This window comes from Panicum virgatum, chromosome 5N (genome assembly GCF_016808335.1).
Source record: "Panicum virgatum strain AP13 chromosome 5N, P.virgatum_v5, whole genome shotgun sequence".
NCBI lineage: Eukaryota > Viridiplantae > Streptophyta > Magnoliopsida > Poales > Poaceae > Panicum > Panicum virgatum.
In genome coordinates this window covers 60,818,400-60,833,336 of record NC_053149.1, presented here as the reverse complement: position 1 = coordinate 60,833,336, position 14,937 = coordinate 60,818,400, and the positions used below count along the sequence as shown (strand labels likewise).

Here is a 14,937-nt window from a genome sequence, read left to right as displayed (position 1 = left end):
TTTAGAGTGTACCCCAAGGCGGGACCAGTGCCGGAGGCACCGGATGCGCCGTTACCAGCTGGAATAGACATTCTATTCGACTGGCCTTACTTGAAGTAGCCGAACGACATCGATGCAGGAAGATGTTCGCAGTGCAATCCCACGAACCATGAACGATCACCAGGTAGTAGACGAAGTAGTCGTTCTGGTCACCGGGATGTAGACGAAGTAGTCGTTCAGAGAGGAATCCCGTGCAAGACCTTCAGCGAGCAGAGGTTCTAAGAGCAGGAAGGGAGAGGTCTCCTAAGAAGGTGTAAGGAAGAGTGGAGGAGGGGCTGGTTTGGTTCCGAGAGCAGGAAGGGAGAGGTCTCATAAGTGTAAGGATGAGGATGAGTGGAGGAGGGCCTGGTTTGGTTCCGAAAGTAGGAAGGGAGAGGTCTCCTAAGGAAGTGTAAGGATGAGTGGAGGGCCTGGTTTATATAGGCAGTTACTGGTGAATCACTGCTATCAGTTACTAGTAACGGTCAAGACCAAGATTCTCCAGTCATCACTGTCGGGCTCGACGAGGCAAGCGAGCGGGCATGTGGTTCACCGACCTCATCTTACCGGCTTCACAAGTGGTGTACACAGGATCCACCTTTTAAGTCGGTTAAGATCCTCCTCAATTCCCGATACGAAATTAAGCAATTGATTCCCTAGCATTTAATAGTGGGCTTTGAATTTTTTTATTGCATTGATTAGAATAAATGGGCCAAGCCCATAATTCCAACACAAGCATACTTAGAGAGGAGTTGCTCTCTCGGTTCCTCCTTGCTGTAAGTTGTAGTGTACAGTAGCTACCTGGTGAAACCCTGCGCAAACACGACAAGGACGCGTTCACTTTCTCCAGATATCTGACCCTGCCTGAGGACGTTCTGATACAGCAACCGCTTACTGCTGGGTCCTAAGGCTGTCCGCACTGGGACCTTTATCCCATCCGGTATGAGATTTTACCGTTCGTTTTACCGCAAAAACTGCTGCTCCGGGGGCCTGTAAGCGATACGCTAAGTTAGCGTTCGTCCTTCCGTCCGCAACTCCCAGCGTCGTATGGACGGAGTGCTATCGCCGTCGGGTTCCAACCACCCCAACTTCGCGCCGCGGCTCGGAACGGAAGGAGGGAGCACCGTCCACCTTCTTCGCCGCCGGTCAACTCAGCTCGTCGGAGGAGCCGGCGGAGAGGGGCCGCAGTCGCCACGGCTGCTGCACGCGCGCCGCCACCCAAAGCTGCTGCTGCTGCGCGCGCGCGAGATAGGAGGAGCAGAGAGGAGGGGCCGCCCAGCCGCGGTCGCTCCGCCGCGTCGCGCGCACGCCACCGCGAGCGCGCCCGCCGCCGCGCCCACGCCACCGCGCGCGTGCTCGCCGCCGCTGCCGGAGCTCCGCGCCTCTGGCCCGCCGCTCGTCCGCGGAGCTTGTCGCCGAGCTTGCGCGCCGGCCATGGCCTCGCGCACTGGAGGCCCCTTGCCGCGCGCAGGCCTCGGCCGCCGCCGCACGCAGGCCCCGGATCTGGCCGGCGGGGCGCTGCCGCGCCATGGCCTCCGCGCCACGGGCCGGAGGCGGAGGTGCCGCGGCCAGACCTCGAGCGCGCGGATCCGCCCGGTGCAAGGCCGGCAGGTCGCCGCGGCCTGCCTGGAGCCGTTCTCCGGTGGCGCAGCGCATGGGAGGAGGAGGGGGTGGAGGGGGGGCCGCGACGACACGGACCAGGACCGCCGAACCGCCGCCTGCAAGGTAGGGAGGAGAGGAGCCGGCGGCGGAGAAAGCAGAGGAGAGGGGAAGAGAGAGAGGGGAGAGAGAATGGGGAAGGAGGAGGGCGTCGGATGAAATAAAAAAAAAGGAGAGAGAAACTGACGTGTGGGTCCCGCGGTAGGTAGTTGGTATAGATGATGAATATAGAGTATGAATAGACGCGGAAGAACTGAATAGAGAATATTGTTGAACAGGATAAAATATTTCTTTTAGAGTATGAATTTAGAGTACAGCCTAACTGCAACAACCCAACCTGATCTGCATCAGTTCAGCGACACCGAGTCAGTGTCACATCGACCACCAACATGTGATTCAGAGAGCGGCAGCAGCAACATGTTAGCATGAATGCTGTAGTTCCTCCGTTCCTAAAATTTACTCGGTTGGCAGGTTAGGTTGGCACTATCAGTGTGGTATTCTGGTGGTGACTTGATTCACCAACTTACATCTGGTCAGCAAGTAAGATGAACAATTCAAGGAGCTGCCAGACCAATTCAACTTTAGTTTTACATCATGTACCTACTAGCGATTCAACGATCATCCACAGGACAAGTGCAGCTACGTTGGCAAACTTTGGATGGTCAAGTCAGGCCAATAAGAGTAGATGATGTTTAGCCCGCACCCCGCAGTAAACACTAAACAGCAGGTTCCCTTAAACTTCAAGATCACAAACTTCAGGAACTGCTGGTACTACCTTAGTGTTGACACCACCAGACATTGGTTATCAGCTACCAGTTACCACAAATCAAAAAATCAGCATCGCTTGTTCAGTGACTCGGCGTACTGGCCAGCTTTTCTTATATCATCCTAGTCCAAAACCAGCTTCTTTTGTGCCACGATTTCAACCACTGGGCAAAAATCTCAGTTGATCAATAGCAAGGTCATCCTTCTTTGTCCAGTCAGGTATAGAAGCTCTCTTTTACCCGCAAAAAAAAAAGGTATAGACTAGTTCACAATGAGTTGTACTTCCCACAAATTTGGTTCATATAACACGTGGAAGCTAAAACTCGTGGCAGGGTAAATGACGATATCATTTCAGTCGTAATAAGCAGTTCCAAGTTTACTTTCACGGACAGAAAGCATTCTGATAAAACATACAGCAACTTGCTGACAGCAAGTTGCAAATAAGAGCTATGCAGGAAGGATTACAGAGTGGCAGCAGAACCAGACCTAACATAATCTATATCACCCGATCTTCAGTAACCTTGTTCGCCCATTTCTCTTTCTAGCCAATTTTCTGTTCGCGTTGCCCTCTAGCAGTTGGTATCATATACCGCCAGGCCTTGTAGTTCTGGCCCTTCCAAACGTGGGTTCTTCTCAAAGCTGTGGGTGTGGGGGGAACATAACGCAAACTAGTTACTTATTTAGGAAAACACATGGATTAGTTTCTTGCAAATTACACAAAATAAGCTTAAGAGAAGTAAAACATGCACCACTGTAAAAAAAAATAATGCAACTATGCAAGCTGGAGACTACGTTCTCCAGGATAGAGAAGCACTTCTGTTTGACTGTTCTTATGTCCAGAAAGAAAAGGACAATACCTTGTCGACAGCATTCTATCACTCAGTACTTCCAACCAAAGAAAATGGATACCAAAAAAAGATGTCCTGCACATAGTGGGGACAGAAAACAAGTGCTTGGAACATGTATTGATCACGTAAACTATTCTCAAATTCCAGTAAAGCCACTAGGGCGAGTGCAGGACACTAGGGCATCCAAGTAGACAAGATATAGACTAATCTTTTTGTGGACCAATATGTCCTTTCAGATTGATATGATAAGATTCTAGGCATATCATTTCGAATCAGTCATCTAAAAGTAAAAGAGAAAGTCCGGGACCTCTAGTTTTTCTTTAAAAAAATATCAAGACATGTTTAGAAAAATATAACATTGAGCGAACCTTGAACTAGTTATTTGAGGATAAACTACAAATGAGTGCAAATACAAACAAAATGCCGTATAATGGTGCTGAACAACAAGTGTGGACACTAAACCTAGCTAATGGATGAACTTTATGGACTCGTACTGGCACAGGGAGCCTAAATGTTTTGAGGTGTAGTTTATCTTTATAAAGTATGCCAATATATGAAAATTGGCAATCAAACTTACTTGCTCAGAGGAATGTGCTCAAATGGTCCAGAGGTGGGAATTGTTCCGCACAAATCATTACTTGAAACATCACTGAAAAAATCAAAGAACAAGATATTAAAAAATCAAAGAACAAGGTAGATTGCCAAATGGAACATTGATATGGAGTGATAGAACACTAAACATTTGAAGTTGATATGTACTTACACAACTTTGAGACTAGATATTCCAGCCAGTTCCCTTGGGATTGGCCCAGTCAAACGATTGCCATTGAGCCGCCTACAAGCACACCCATTTGTCAGCATGATGATGTGGAAAGCATAGCAAACATTACTAGATTAATGACCATAGAGGCCAAAGCTGCAGTTAAAGCTCAACATATGTGCAACTACCCCTAATTATGAACAGCACTGTGCCTGCCCCACCATAGGACAACACATTTTTTTTAAAAGAAAAAAGACGGGATGCACATCTTCAACAAAACTAGCACCAAATCCACGATTATTTGCTATAATATGGTAGCTATTTTTACATTATGTAAACAGCATTTGAAAATAAACTTACAAGAATACAAGGGACTTCAACTTTCCAAGGGCAGGAGGTATTGTCCCCGAAATGTTGTTCTTGTACAAGTCCAAGCTTATTAGACTCTTCAAGCTACCAAGCTCAGGTGGGATTGTTCCTTGAATGTTATTCTTGTAAAGTTCCCTGTTTCAATGCATGTGGTCAATACTGATACAGGTAACTGAGATGAATCATCCGGCAGGCACATGTCAAACTAAGTGAAAAACATCAGCATATCAAGCATTTATACCATAACTGTGAACAAATAGAACATGGCCAAATTTGTAGGTTATAGAAAATAGATCCTACCTACCTTTCAAAATTGAAATTAGGCATTATAAGCATAAATCTTGTACAGGTTTCAGGATGGTCCTAGTATACTAGGGAGTTATGGAAAAAGGATTCCTATCTACCTGATCAACCAAGTATGATAAGGATACTTTTCTATAGCATAACTAAGGCCCTGTTTGGGGGAGCGTTTCCCAGCTTCTGCGACTGCGGGAAGCTCCAGAAGCGAGAAGCTCCCCCAAACGGCATTGCTTCTCTCACAATCCTAAAGCTGGAAAAGCTCATTTTACACTAGAAGAGAGAAGCAACAACGGAGGAGCTTCCCGAGCTTTTGCGGTTCCGCCCCCTTCCTCGTCTCCTCGCCTCTCCTTCCCTTCCACTCTCTCCCTCGTCTCTCCCCCACTCCAACCGCTGGTGGCTGCGTCTGCTCGAGCTCCGGCCGCCTCCACCCGAGCTCCGCCCGCCGGCCGCCTCCACCGAGCTCCGCCCGACGGATCCACCCTCGACCCGAGCTCCGCCCGCCTCCACTCGAGCTCCAACTGCTGGTGCGACGGAGGAGGATGAGCCCGCCCGCCGGCGCGGAGGGGTGTGAAGGAGGTCGACGAGAGGGGCGCAGAGGACTAGCTCCCGCCGGCGCGGAGGACGAGCTCCCAGGGGCGGCGCTCCCTCGCCCCGAGCCGCGGCCGCCGCATCCTCCCTCGCTCCGAGCCGCGGCCGCCGCATCCTCCCTCGCCCCGAGTCGCTGCCGCCGCATCCTCCCTCGCCCGCCGCGGCCGCTGCGTCCTCCCTCGCCAGCCGCCGTCGCCGCGGCCTCCCTCCCCTGGGCGGGGCGGCCGAGGTTCGGGCCTGGCGGGGTGAGCTCCCCTAGGCGGCGCGGCCGAGGCTCGTGGCCAGCTGGAGCTCCCCTCCCCTGAGGCCCTGACGGCCATGCCGCCCGAGCTCCCTCTCGTGCCGATAAGCGCATTTTCAGAAGTTCCCCCAAACAAACATGGTTAGCTTCTCTGAAAAGCAGCTTCTTAGAAAAGCAAATGGAGCTTTTCCTAGTAGAGCTTTTGGAGAAGCTGCAGCTCCCCCAAACAGGGCCTAAGGCATGACATGTCTTCTTTTACTGTAAACATATCAAGGTACATTTCTCATTAGGAGTAAAGCCATGTCCCCACAATCAATTTCCTTTCTTAAAAGTTCACATCTACCAGCTTGATAAAAATGCTGGATAAAACAAATAGGATTCGAATTCCATTAACATTAACAGTAGTACTATAATATTTGATTATAAAAAAGTCCAGACTGCCAAATTCAAAACTGACTATGGAGCTTATAGAACATAAATTTTTTTAAAAAGGCCTATATGGGTACAAATTACAAAGGCCTTATTAACTCTAACAAAGCTCTTACAAGTTGCATTTATGAAAGCATCTATTATATAGTAGGTACTTCCCATGTGCAGAGAACAACACATGATTTTATGAGAACATGCCTTGTATACCAGTCACGGTCAAAACTACAAGTATTGGTGTTTGCAAGTAAATTGATTCATGGGCCATTTCAATGGGCATAACAGTATTTATAAATCATACAGAATTATATGCCCAAAGCAGTTGAACAAAAGAATGAATGTAAGTTCCAACTTCCTATTGACAACAACTAGAAAGGTATAAGCCATTTGGGAAAGACGAACTTACAGATACTGCAGATGCTCTAATTTCCCAAGTTCAGGCACCAGATGACCAGATAAGTTCAAATTACCAAGATCTCTGTTCAAAGAGGTATCATAGCAACAATCAGAAAAAGGTGCTACTATGAAATTTGAAAGACATACCATGCAAGCACGGCATCCAAAGGTTTTCTACAGATTGTGTATGTCTTCGATTTTCACAAATACTATGTAATTCTGACCAGTGTGTTATCTATGGAGTTTTCCTTTCGGCTATGTTATCACATAACTGGCAGACAGGTGGACATACCAATCCAACTGAAACACCAAAGAGGGAATGACAATGCGAGATTTTATGGTGAACTGAAATGGTAGCAAACATTTCAACACAGTAGCTAATATGTATGCAACTTTTGGGCCTTAACAGCCTCTTCTATCTAAAAGGTCCAACCACCTTCCTCATTGGCCACACAACCTTAGCAATCCCCTAATTAACTCACTAAGCTTCACGAGGCACAGAATCTTGGCAGACTAACCTATTCTGATCACTTTAGGATAATCTAGACCACACATCCAAACTCAGCTCCACTAACTTCACAAGTCAGTTTGCAAACTAAGCTTTCAGGAGTTCATTACTTTTGCCGCCACACACTAACTTCATTACTTGAGGAGTTCAGGAACTCATCAATTGATCACCGACTTTCTCATCAAAACAAGCTTGTAGCTCAGCGAGTCAAAGGCACAGTAAGAAATCCACGAATTAACAGGTCGCATCTACAGCAGTTTTCCCAATGAACGACTCTAGTGAAGTTGGGACATGGGAATCAATCAATCAACACAGCTAAGACGTGACCGGTAGCTCCTACAAGCGCGCGAGCTCAGGCATCCAACTCGCCGCCCACAGCCACAGCCCCAACTCAGACGGGCCGCAGGGGTGATGAGCGGGAACGAGGAATAGCCTCGGAGGAGGTTGGAGGAGGAGGCTCACAGGCGCGTGACGCAGTTGTCGCGGTTGCAGGTGACGTGGAACCAGGTGCAGGGGTTGACGAGCGTGGGGTCCCAGCTCTGGAGCACGCCGCCGGGGTCCCTGAGGCTGCGGCGCAGCGCCGAGAGCGCGTCCCCCTCGGAGTTGGCCCCCGCCAGCGCGAGCACGAGCGCCAGCGCCAGGGCTCCCGCCGCCCTCGCCGCCGCAGCCATGCGGGAGGCCGGATCGGTTGGCGGCCGGATCTGGACGCGGACGGACGACGGCGCGCAGCAGCAGCAGCGGAAGGATATGGGGGGACCGCAGCGCAGCGAGGACGGGACGCGAGACGTCTGGTCTGGCTGCTTTTCTCTCTGCCTGCCCGGCCCGGCGCTGGTGGTGTGGGGGGTGGTGGCTGGTAGAAGTCCAACCGGCCGAGTCCACTTTTGTATATCAGCTCCGCGTCTCGCGTGGGGCGGGGCGGGTCGGCGAGACGGCGAGGCTGTTGTGTGTAGTAAAGTGGAGTGGGGTGGAGCAGAGGCCCACCTGGGTGGTGGGTTGGGTACTTGGGCCACCCACGCCTAGGGGTGGCAAAGGGACTAACATTTTGAACTAGAAAATCTAAGGATCAGGGTCTAAAAGGGCCGGGCTCTAAACATATGTATTTTTGAACTAAAAATTTTAAGGACTTTATTGGGCTGTGAAGAAGCCATTAGGGCCATGGCCCATTACCACCCCTACCCACGCCTGCTGGAATCGAGTGGAGGGCGACATGAGATGAGACCAGGTTTACAAAACCGACCGGTTCGGTCAAACCACCAACCACCGGCAGCAGTTTACCGGACCGGTTTGACCGGAAACTGGTGGAAACCGGTTGAATTCAAATTCAAATTCAAAAGCACATGTGTAACCGGTTCCGACCGATATACCGACTGGTTTACCGGTCCGGTCTGACCGGTTACAGGTGTTTTAACCAAAAAAAATTGACGGTTTAAAAGTGGTTTCCCGGTTTGACCAGTTTACCGGTCGCCATATGCGGTGGGCCTTAATGGGCCGCCCCATTTTTTCTTTTTCTTTTTTAATTTAACTTCATATGCCCACAAACTATACTAAATGGACGAATTTTTTAGAAAATTTGACACCATTAAATTCGTCGCACCTTGAAGTATTTTTAGGAATTTTTCATTTTTTTTAAATTCAAATTTAAATTTTGAATTTGGACCGATTTGGTACCGGCCCAAACCGAAACCGGGCCGGACTGGTTTGACCGTCAAACCGGACCGGTTCCCACCGGTTTGGTTAAACCTGGATGAGACGCGCTGGTTGACCCGTCTTAGAGCAGGGCTAATGGTTTAGCCGGCTGCTGGCGGAATGAATCGACCACATCAGCTTGAGCCTTCATACAAAACTTGCTCATATAAGGACGTCTGTATATGTCTAGAATAATGCACGCAGACGACAGAACAGACAACCTATATAATGGTGTGTCACTGTGGCTATCTGAAGGCTATTTAATATATTTCTAGGCACATGAAATATAGTGATCAAACATGTGAATGGATCATTATGTATTAGTTTGTGGCATGAAAAAATCATTTGTGAATGCAAATAAATCACATGATAGTATATTTTAAAAAAACATAGACCAACAGATAACTAGAATACATGAATTGTAAAGGCTATTTTATAAAATAGCTAAGGGTTTTATTGTAAAAGTGGGTCAAAAATATCTCCGACTCATCTCTCTATCTCTCTCGTCTCTCAGCCACTCATTTCTGACTCATCTCTCTCGTCTCTCAGCCACTCATTTCTCTCTCCCGTGCTTGCATGCTCCCCTGACCACCTTCCTCCATGGCAGGGCAGGCTGCTGCCGCAGGCAGGCAGCAGCGAGCGGCTGCCGGCGAGTGTGGCGTCGGCAGCAGCGAGGCTTGGTGCGGAGGCCAGCACTGGCGCCGCCGCCGCACCCGTCGGGCAGCAGCGAGCGGTTGCCGGCGAGCGTGGCGTGGGCAGCAGCGAGGCTTGGCTTGGAGCGGTTGCGGCGGGGCGGCGTGACGAACGTGGGCGGGCGGAAAGTATTTGCCCATCAAATCGGGAGCGTGAGCACGAACTCGCAGAGGATCCGTCGTCGCCGCTATCATCTTACAGCTGCTGCTACAACGGATGTGCCAAGCCGTCGCTTCCTCTCGGGCAACGGGATGGTGCCGTCGCCTCGCGAGAGGACGGCAGAGGCCGTCGCCCCCCGGTTTGCTCTCGAAAATCACAATAAACCAGCAATAGACGGCATAATAATTGCCATTGTAGATGTCTGGGGCACTACAGCAGTTCAGACAGCTGCCATATTTTTGTCACAAACAGACAGTTTGTACTTGTACAATGAGCTGTCATCAGGGTAATTAATTTCTCTTTTGACACACAAATTCATAGTGATCTAGTGCATAGTTGATCTTTGTAGCTATTTTATTGTATAGATTAGAGAATGCACAATATATTCAAATAATTTACATAAATCTTATATAAATAACATATTAAATCATAAAACATATATAAACATTCATTCTCTTGTCTCTTTGTAGCAAATTTTAAGCCCTATAACACATTAAATCATAAAAAGGTATATAAACAAACAGAAAACATAGCAAACTTATTTTTATCATATTCTACATCTACACAAAGAAAAAAGTGGTTTTGCTATTTTATTATTTTTCTGTAATTTACTAGACATTTTTTAATTCAAGCAGTAAGTAAGAAATACGTTTAAAAAGCAGAAAATAAACACTTTTCAAGAGTAAAGGTTACAGTTTTGAAATATAAATCTAAAAAGAAGTCTAATAAACTTTGTTTCACATTTTGTTGGATCAATACATAATTTAATATGCATTTAAACACCCTAGCACAAATAAATCTATAGATAAAAACACATTATAGTAGCATGAGTATTCATATTTTTTAAATGTAAAGTATCACAAGACAGATCCAACAAAACAAATTTGAGATCATTTGGACCTATATTTATTTTATTATGGATTTTACAAAATCAGAAACACACAAGTACTACTAAGCAACCCTTGTTTGCTAGCTTGTACTGTTCATCTTCCTAACCATTCAGCGGGGGTCAGCGCCAAAGGAAGCACGACGTCGCCGCACACTCATCGAGGATCAGCGCCGAAGGAAGCACGGCGCCGCCGCAGAGCCCCCGTGGCTTTCCGCTTCTGCTCCGGCGCCGCAGTAGCACTCCCGTGGCCTTCCGCTTCTGGGCCGCCGTCTTGGTCCTTCGCTCCCGCTGCACCTCCGCTTGAGCAGCTCCTGCACCGCCGCTGTTCCTGCTGCATGGTCGCGCGCATCGGATCCGCGGCGGCGACGACGAACAGGATCGGATCGTACAACGGGCGCGCGGACTCGTCGATTGGCTTTTCGGAGCACGCGCCCCTGCCGTAGTCGAACGAGACGACGGCGTGGCTCGTTTTCTTCATTTAATGAGCGCTGGAAGGGTGTTTTAGCAAAAAAATCTGCATATCTACGGGTGCCGGCTAACCGTTGTACTTGCCCTAATAGAACTGGCTGTTAAGTTGGCTAATAGAGTAATGCATTAATGAGCAAATAATAAATGCTTACATGTAGATAAGATCTGATGTGATCAATATCTTTGTGGCTGGATGTTTGATGTCACTGCCATGAACAACATGACAACGATAATAAGCATTACAGAATGGATGGATGTTTGATGTGACGAGTGGAGCTGAGCTGCGCTGACATCGTTTCATCCATGGCAAGGATTAAAGCTCTAGCGGGGCAACGCCGGAGATGCGTCAGTAGGGATGAGCCCCTGCTCGTCCTTGCAGCTGCGGAGCGCGACGTCGTCTAGCTTCTCAAGCTCATCCTTGGGCCTCGGCAGCGGCAGGAACCCACGGTCCTTGCCTTCATCATCTCGCCGCACAAGTTCCTCACCGCTGTCGCCGTGAACGCGCGAGCCCACAGCTGTCGTCGCCGGCAACCTCACGGGAGCCCCTGCGCTCCGCTCACCGCGGTCACCATGGACGCGCGAGCCTGCGACCATCGTCACCAGTGACCTCGCGGGAACCGGCGCGCTCCTCGCCGCCATCGCCGTGGACGCGCAAGCCCGCCCATGGTCGCCGGCGACCTCCCAGGAACTCAATTTGATGGTCGGGGACTCGATTTGGGGGGGTTTAATCTTCGATTTGGAGCAGAGGAACTCGATTTTGCGCACAGGAAGGCTCGATTTGATGGGAGAGGGTCGACTCGGCGAGCGGTGTGAAGTCAAGAGGAGGGAAGGCGCACAGGATCCGGACGAGGAAGAAACGCTCGCTGTTATCGCTCGCGTCGGGCTGGGAGCGGGCGTTTTCGCCTCGTTGCCCGAGTCGCCCGTTCCCTTCTCTCTCCTCTCTTCCCAGTTCGGTTCCCACTCCTCCGCCTAGAATTTTGATGATGTGGCACATATGCTGACTAGATCTTATTATATTTGTTCTTAGCTGTGTTGATTGGTTGACCTCCGACTGTGTTTAGTTTGCGAAAATTTTTAGATTTAGGTACTATAACATTTTCGTTATTATTTAGCAACTAATGTTTAATTATGGACTAATTAAATTTAAAAGTTTCATCTCGTCGTTTACAGTTGGATTGTGTAATTAGTTATTCTTTATATCTGTATTTAATATTCCATACATATGTCTGAAGATTCGATATGATGAATATTGTAGTAAAATTTTTAGAAACTAAACAAGACCTCAGTCGTTTTCCTTTACTGCCCTCTCTCTCCCAATGACAGTGCACTAGGAAGTCAGAGACTATAGACTAGAGAGCCACTTGTCCGCGTTGAGTGAGAGAGACCCTTGCCTCTAATTTTAGGATTGTGTTTAGTTTTCTTAGCTTTTCCAAACTTTCCATCACATCGAAATATTAAATATAGTAAATGACCCATACATATAATACTAAATGTAGATAAATAAAAAAACTAATTGCATAGTTTTGATGTACGTTACGAGACGAATCTTTTGAGCCTAGTTACCCTATGATATAACAATATTTATCATATATAAATGAAAATGCTACAGTATTTTTACAAATAATTTTGATATACTTTTTGCAACTAAACACACCCTTAAATTATCTTGTAAAATGGTTTGCATCCCAAGAGGTCGAAAAGGCACGGGGGCGCCGAGGAAGCGCAGTGCAGCCTGCAGGTGCAGGAGGAGGGGAGAGACATTAAACAAAGGAGAAGATTCCGCGGCAACTAGGCGCCCCGGCAGTGAGGCGTCGACGTCGATGTCCACTTCCGCCTGCACCCTGCAGCTGGTTTCGCGGGCCTTGTCCCTTCCGCTTTTGCGCCCACTTTGCACTGCACAAAGAGAGGCACGTTAGAGCCGTGTTTGGTTTTTTTCGTGGAAATAGTGTAGCACAATTTGACCGCTAATTTAGAGTATCAAATGAAGTCTAATTACAAAACCACCTCCACAACCCCTGTGTAAATAACGAGACGAATCTAATGAGACCTTTGATCGCGCGATTAGAGGATGGTACTGTAGCAAATCATCAATTATTTACCGCCACTAGATTCGTCTCGAAAAGCTACATTCATCTCTGAAAAAGTTTTGCAAATAGACTTCATTTAGTACTCCATGCGGGCTTTCGTCTTTTCGTGTAAACTTGATTAGACATTTAACCAAACACGGCCTAGGTATCAGAGCCCACTTCCGCCTGTGCAGCTTTGCTGCTGTTTTCTCGTCGCCGTGGTCAGACGTTTTAGGGTGTGTTTTGTTGGTGAAATTTTTTGAATTTAGTTACTGTAGTATTTTTTATTTGATAATTAGTGTCTGATTTTAAATTAATTAGACTTAAAATATTTATCTCATCATTTACAGTTAAATTGTGTAATTAATTATTTTTTAAACTACATTTAATGTTTTATGTATGTGTCCAAAAATTCGATGTGACGAGAAATCTTAAAAAATTTAGAAACAAGCAGGGCTAGCTCGCGCGGAATATCGAAAAGTTCGAGGGCCTCTACTGCTTTTCGGATTTAATTTTTTAGATGTTTTTGCGTAACCTGGCTTTGTGATGTGCCCCGTTCCTGTCGTCGGCTCGGAGGTGCTGCGCAACTGGGAAAAGCCAGATTATTCGACGTAACACGAGGACCTTGAAAAGACACACTAATGAAAGATCCCAAAACACCAACGCACGATCGATCACGGAGACACCTTTTTCTTCTTCTTCTTTTTCACCAAAAAATCTCAAGATGTACTGTAGCTTAATCCGTGGGCCGTGGGGGACGTGATGGACTCTAGGCGTCCAGCCCATCAACAGCCGGATCCGTTTCTAGCCCATGTCATCTTCACTTCTTTCTTGTCATCTGCCAGCCCACCGGCTCGAAGAGACCGCAGCCCTCGCCGTGAAACGGGGGAGGACGGAGAACCGGAGGAGCCGAACAACCGTGCCTGCCTGCCGGCCAAGCTCAGCATGCGATGTCTCTTCTTCCCCGTGGGCCGGGGCACCTTCCCACTTTCCCAGCAACCAGCGACGACACGATCGCTGAAGCATGATCCTTGTTTGTCGACGCATCTCAACCGTTCATTCTTAACATCTCTGTGGCATTCCCCCAAAAGAGAGAAAACCATCGGTGGTTACGGTGTCGGTATCAGGTCCAAAACACACGCACAAAAAAAATAAAGCAGGTTATTATTCTGTTCAGCTGGATAAAAACCGACTGATTTCGACCGATTTAAGTACTCTGTGAGGGAGAATAAGCTGGAACAAGCCGAAATCAGACAAGCCGAAATAAGTTGTCTCTCAGTAGCATCTCTCGTCGGCCCAACATCGATCAGCTTCTGAACCTCCCAGCGACTCATAACTTTTAAACATGCATGGAAAAGTAGAGTACGATCATCAGCACAACTATTGCGAAGATACATCAACAGTAATTGTTAGCTCCCTTCATCTGAGGATGTTCCCATGTCTGCGACCTTTTATCTTTTCGTCAATGAATCCACATAGACAAATCTGGTTGATTACCAAAAGCTCAGAGAGCCGAGCCATCAGCTTATCAACCAAACGACACCGCGGGGACAAGCACCAGAGACATTCCTACGCAGCCCTAACACTCCTGCTACGACCGGCAACAAATAACACGACCAATTGCTGATCACCAGACCCCCGCATATATTCACATCCTTCTGCGAATGAAGATCCTGATGAGCAGTTGCATGCGGACCATCATCACCTACGGATTCATCCCAGTATTTGTGTAGTAAAAATTCATGACGCGCCTCTCGCGTCAGAACTGCTTCTGCGGCTAACAGAATGGGTACTGTAAAGACAAGAGAAATGGGTAATAGTTAGTAATCATCAAGTTGAAATCAGAGAGCTTCAATTGCTATATAATATGTGCCAATAAAATTGTGAATAGCAAGACGTATGATTCAATGAAAGTGCTTGTATCTTGGGGGGGGGGGGGGGGGGGGGGGGGGGGCTCAAGATGAACATGCCAATTGTCACTACTTGTTTCAGCATTTTCAAATGAGCTATATAATTTTGTAAATTGAGCAAACATACTGATCATAATGAGCAATACCTAGCTTTAAAACCTCTTAAAGTAATGCCGGTTTTGTAGAAA

General features: G+C 47.8%; 2 protein-coding genes across 3 annotated transcripts in view; both read right to left on the bottom strand.

The window, feature by feature from the left end:
* Positions 1 to 2,752: 2,752 nt before the first annotated feature.
* Positions 2,753 to 7,768, bottom strand: LOC120673285 (leucine-rich repeat protein 1-like). 2 transcript variants are annotated; one of them, XM_039954057.1, is made up of 7 exons: positions 7,341 to 7,749; positions 6,381 to 6,452; positions 4,411 to 4,554; positions 4,054 to 4,125; positions 3,868 to 3,939; positions 3,300 to 3,365; positions 2,753 to 3,081 (listed from the first exon to the last, which is right to left on the bottom strand). In XM_039954057.1, the coding sequence occupies exons 1-7, from the start codon at positions 7,547 to 7,549 to the stop codon at positions 3,012 to 3,014; spliced, it is 705 nt and encodes a 234-aa protein (XP_039809991.1). In that variant the 5' UTR covers positions 7,550 to 7,749; the 3' UTR covers positions 2,753 to 3,011. The 2 variants fall into 2 exon arrangements, with proteins under 2 accessions (XP_039809991.1, XP_039809992.1); XM_039954058.1 differs by lacking the exon at positions 3,300 to 3,365 and having other exon boundaries at positions 7,341 to 7,768.
* A 6,375-nt stretch (positions 7,769 to 14,143) lies between these two features.
* LOC120674226 overlaps positions 14,144 to 14,937 on the bottom strand; it is a 29,656-nt gene continuing 28,862 nt past the window's right edge. Inside the window, exon 2 of the mRNA XM_039955371.1 lies at positions 14,144 to 14,631. Within this exon, the coding sequence (XP_039811305.1) occupies positions 14,617 to 14,631 (15 nt within the window). The 3' untranslated portion in view covers positions 14,144 to 14,616. The remainder of the gene's footprint in view (positions 14,632 to 14,937) is intronic.

Excerpts from the sequence above, each read along its gene's own strand:
- LOC120673285 (XM_039954057.1), bottom strand. The coding sequence starts at position 7,549 with ATGGCTGCGGCGGCGAGGGCGGCGGGAGCCCTGGCGCTGGCGCTCGTG. Across the intron at positions 4,126-4,410 it reads TTGAAGTCCCTTGTATTCTT|GCGGCTCAATGGCAATCGTT; the intron begins GTAAGTTTATTT and ends GTGTGCTTGTAG. Across the intron at positions 3,366-3,867 it reads GAGCACATTCCTCTGAGCAA|GACATCTTTTTTTGGTATCC; the intron begins GTAAGTTTGATT and ends CACTATGTGCAG.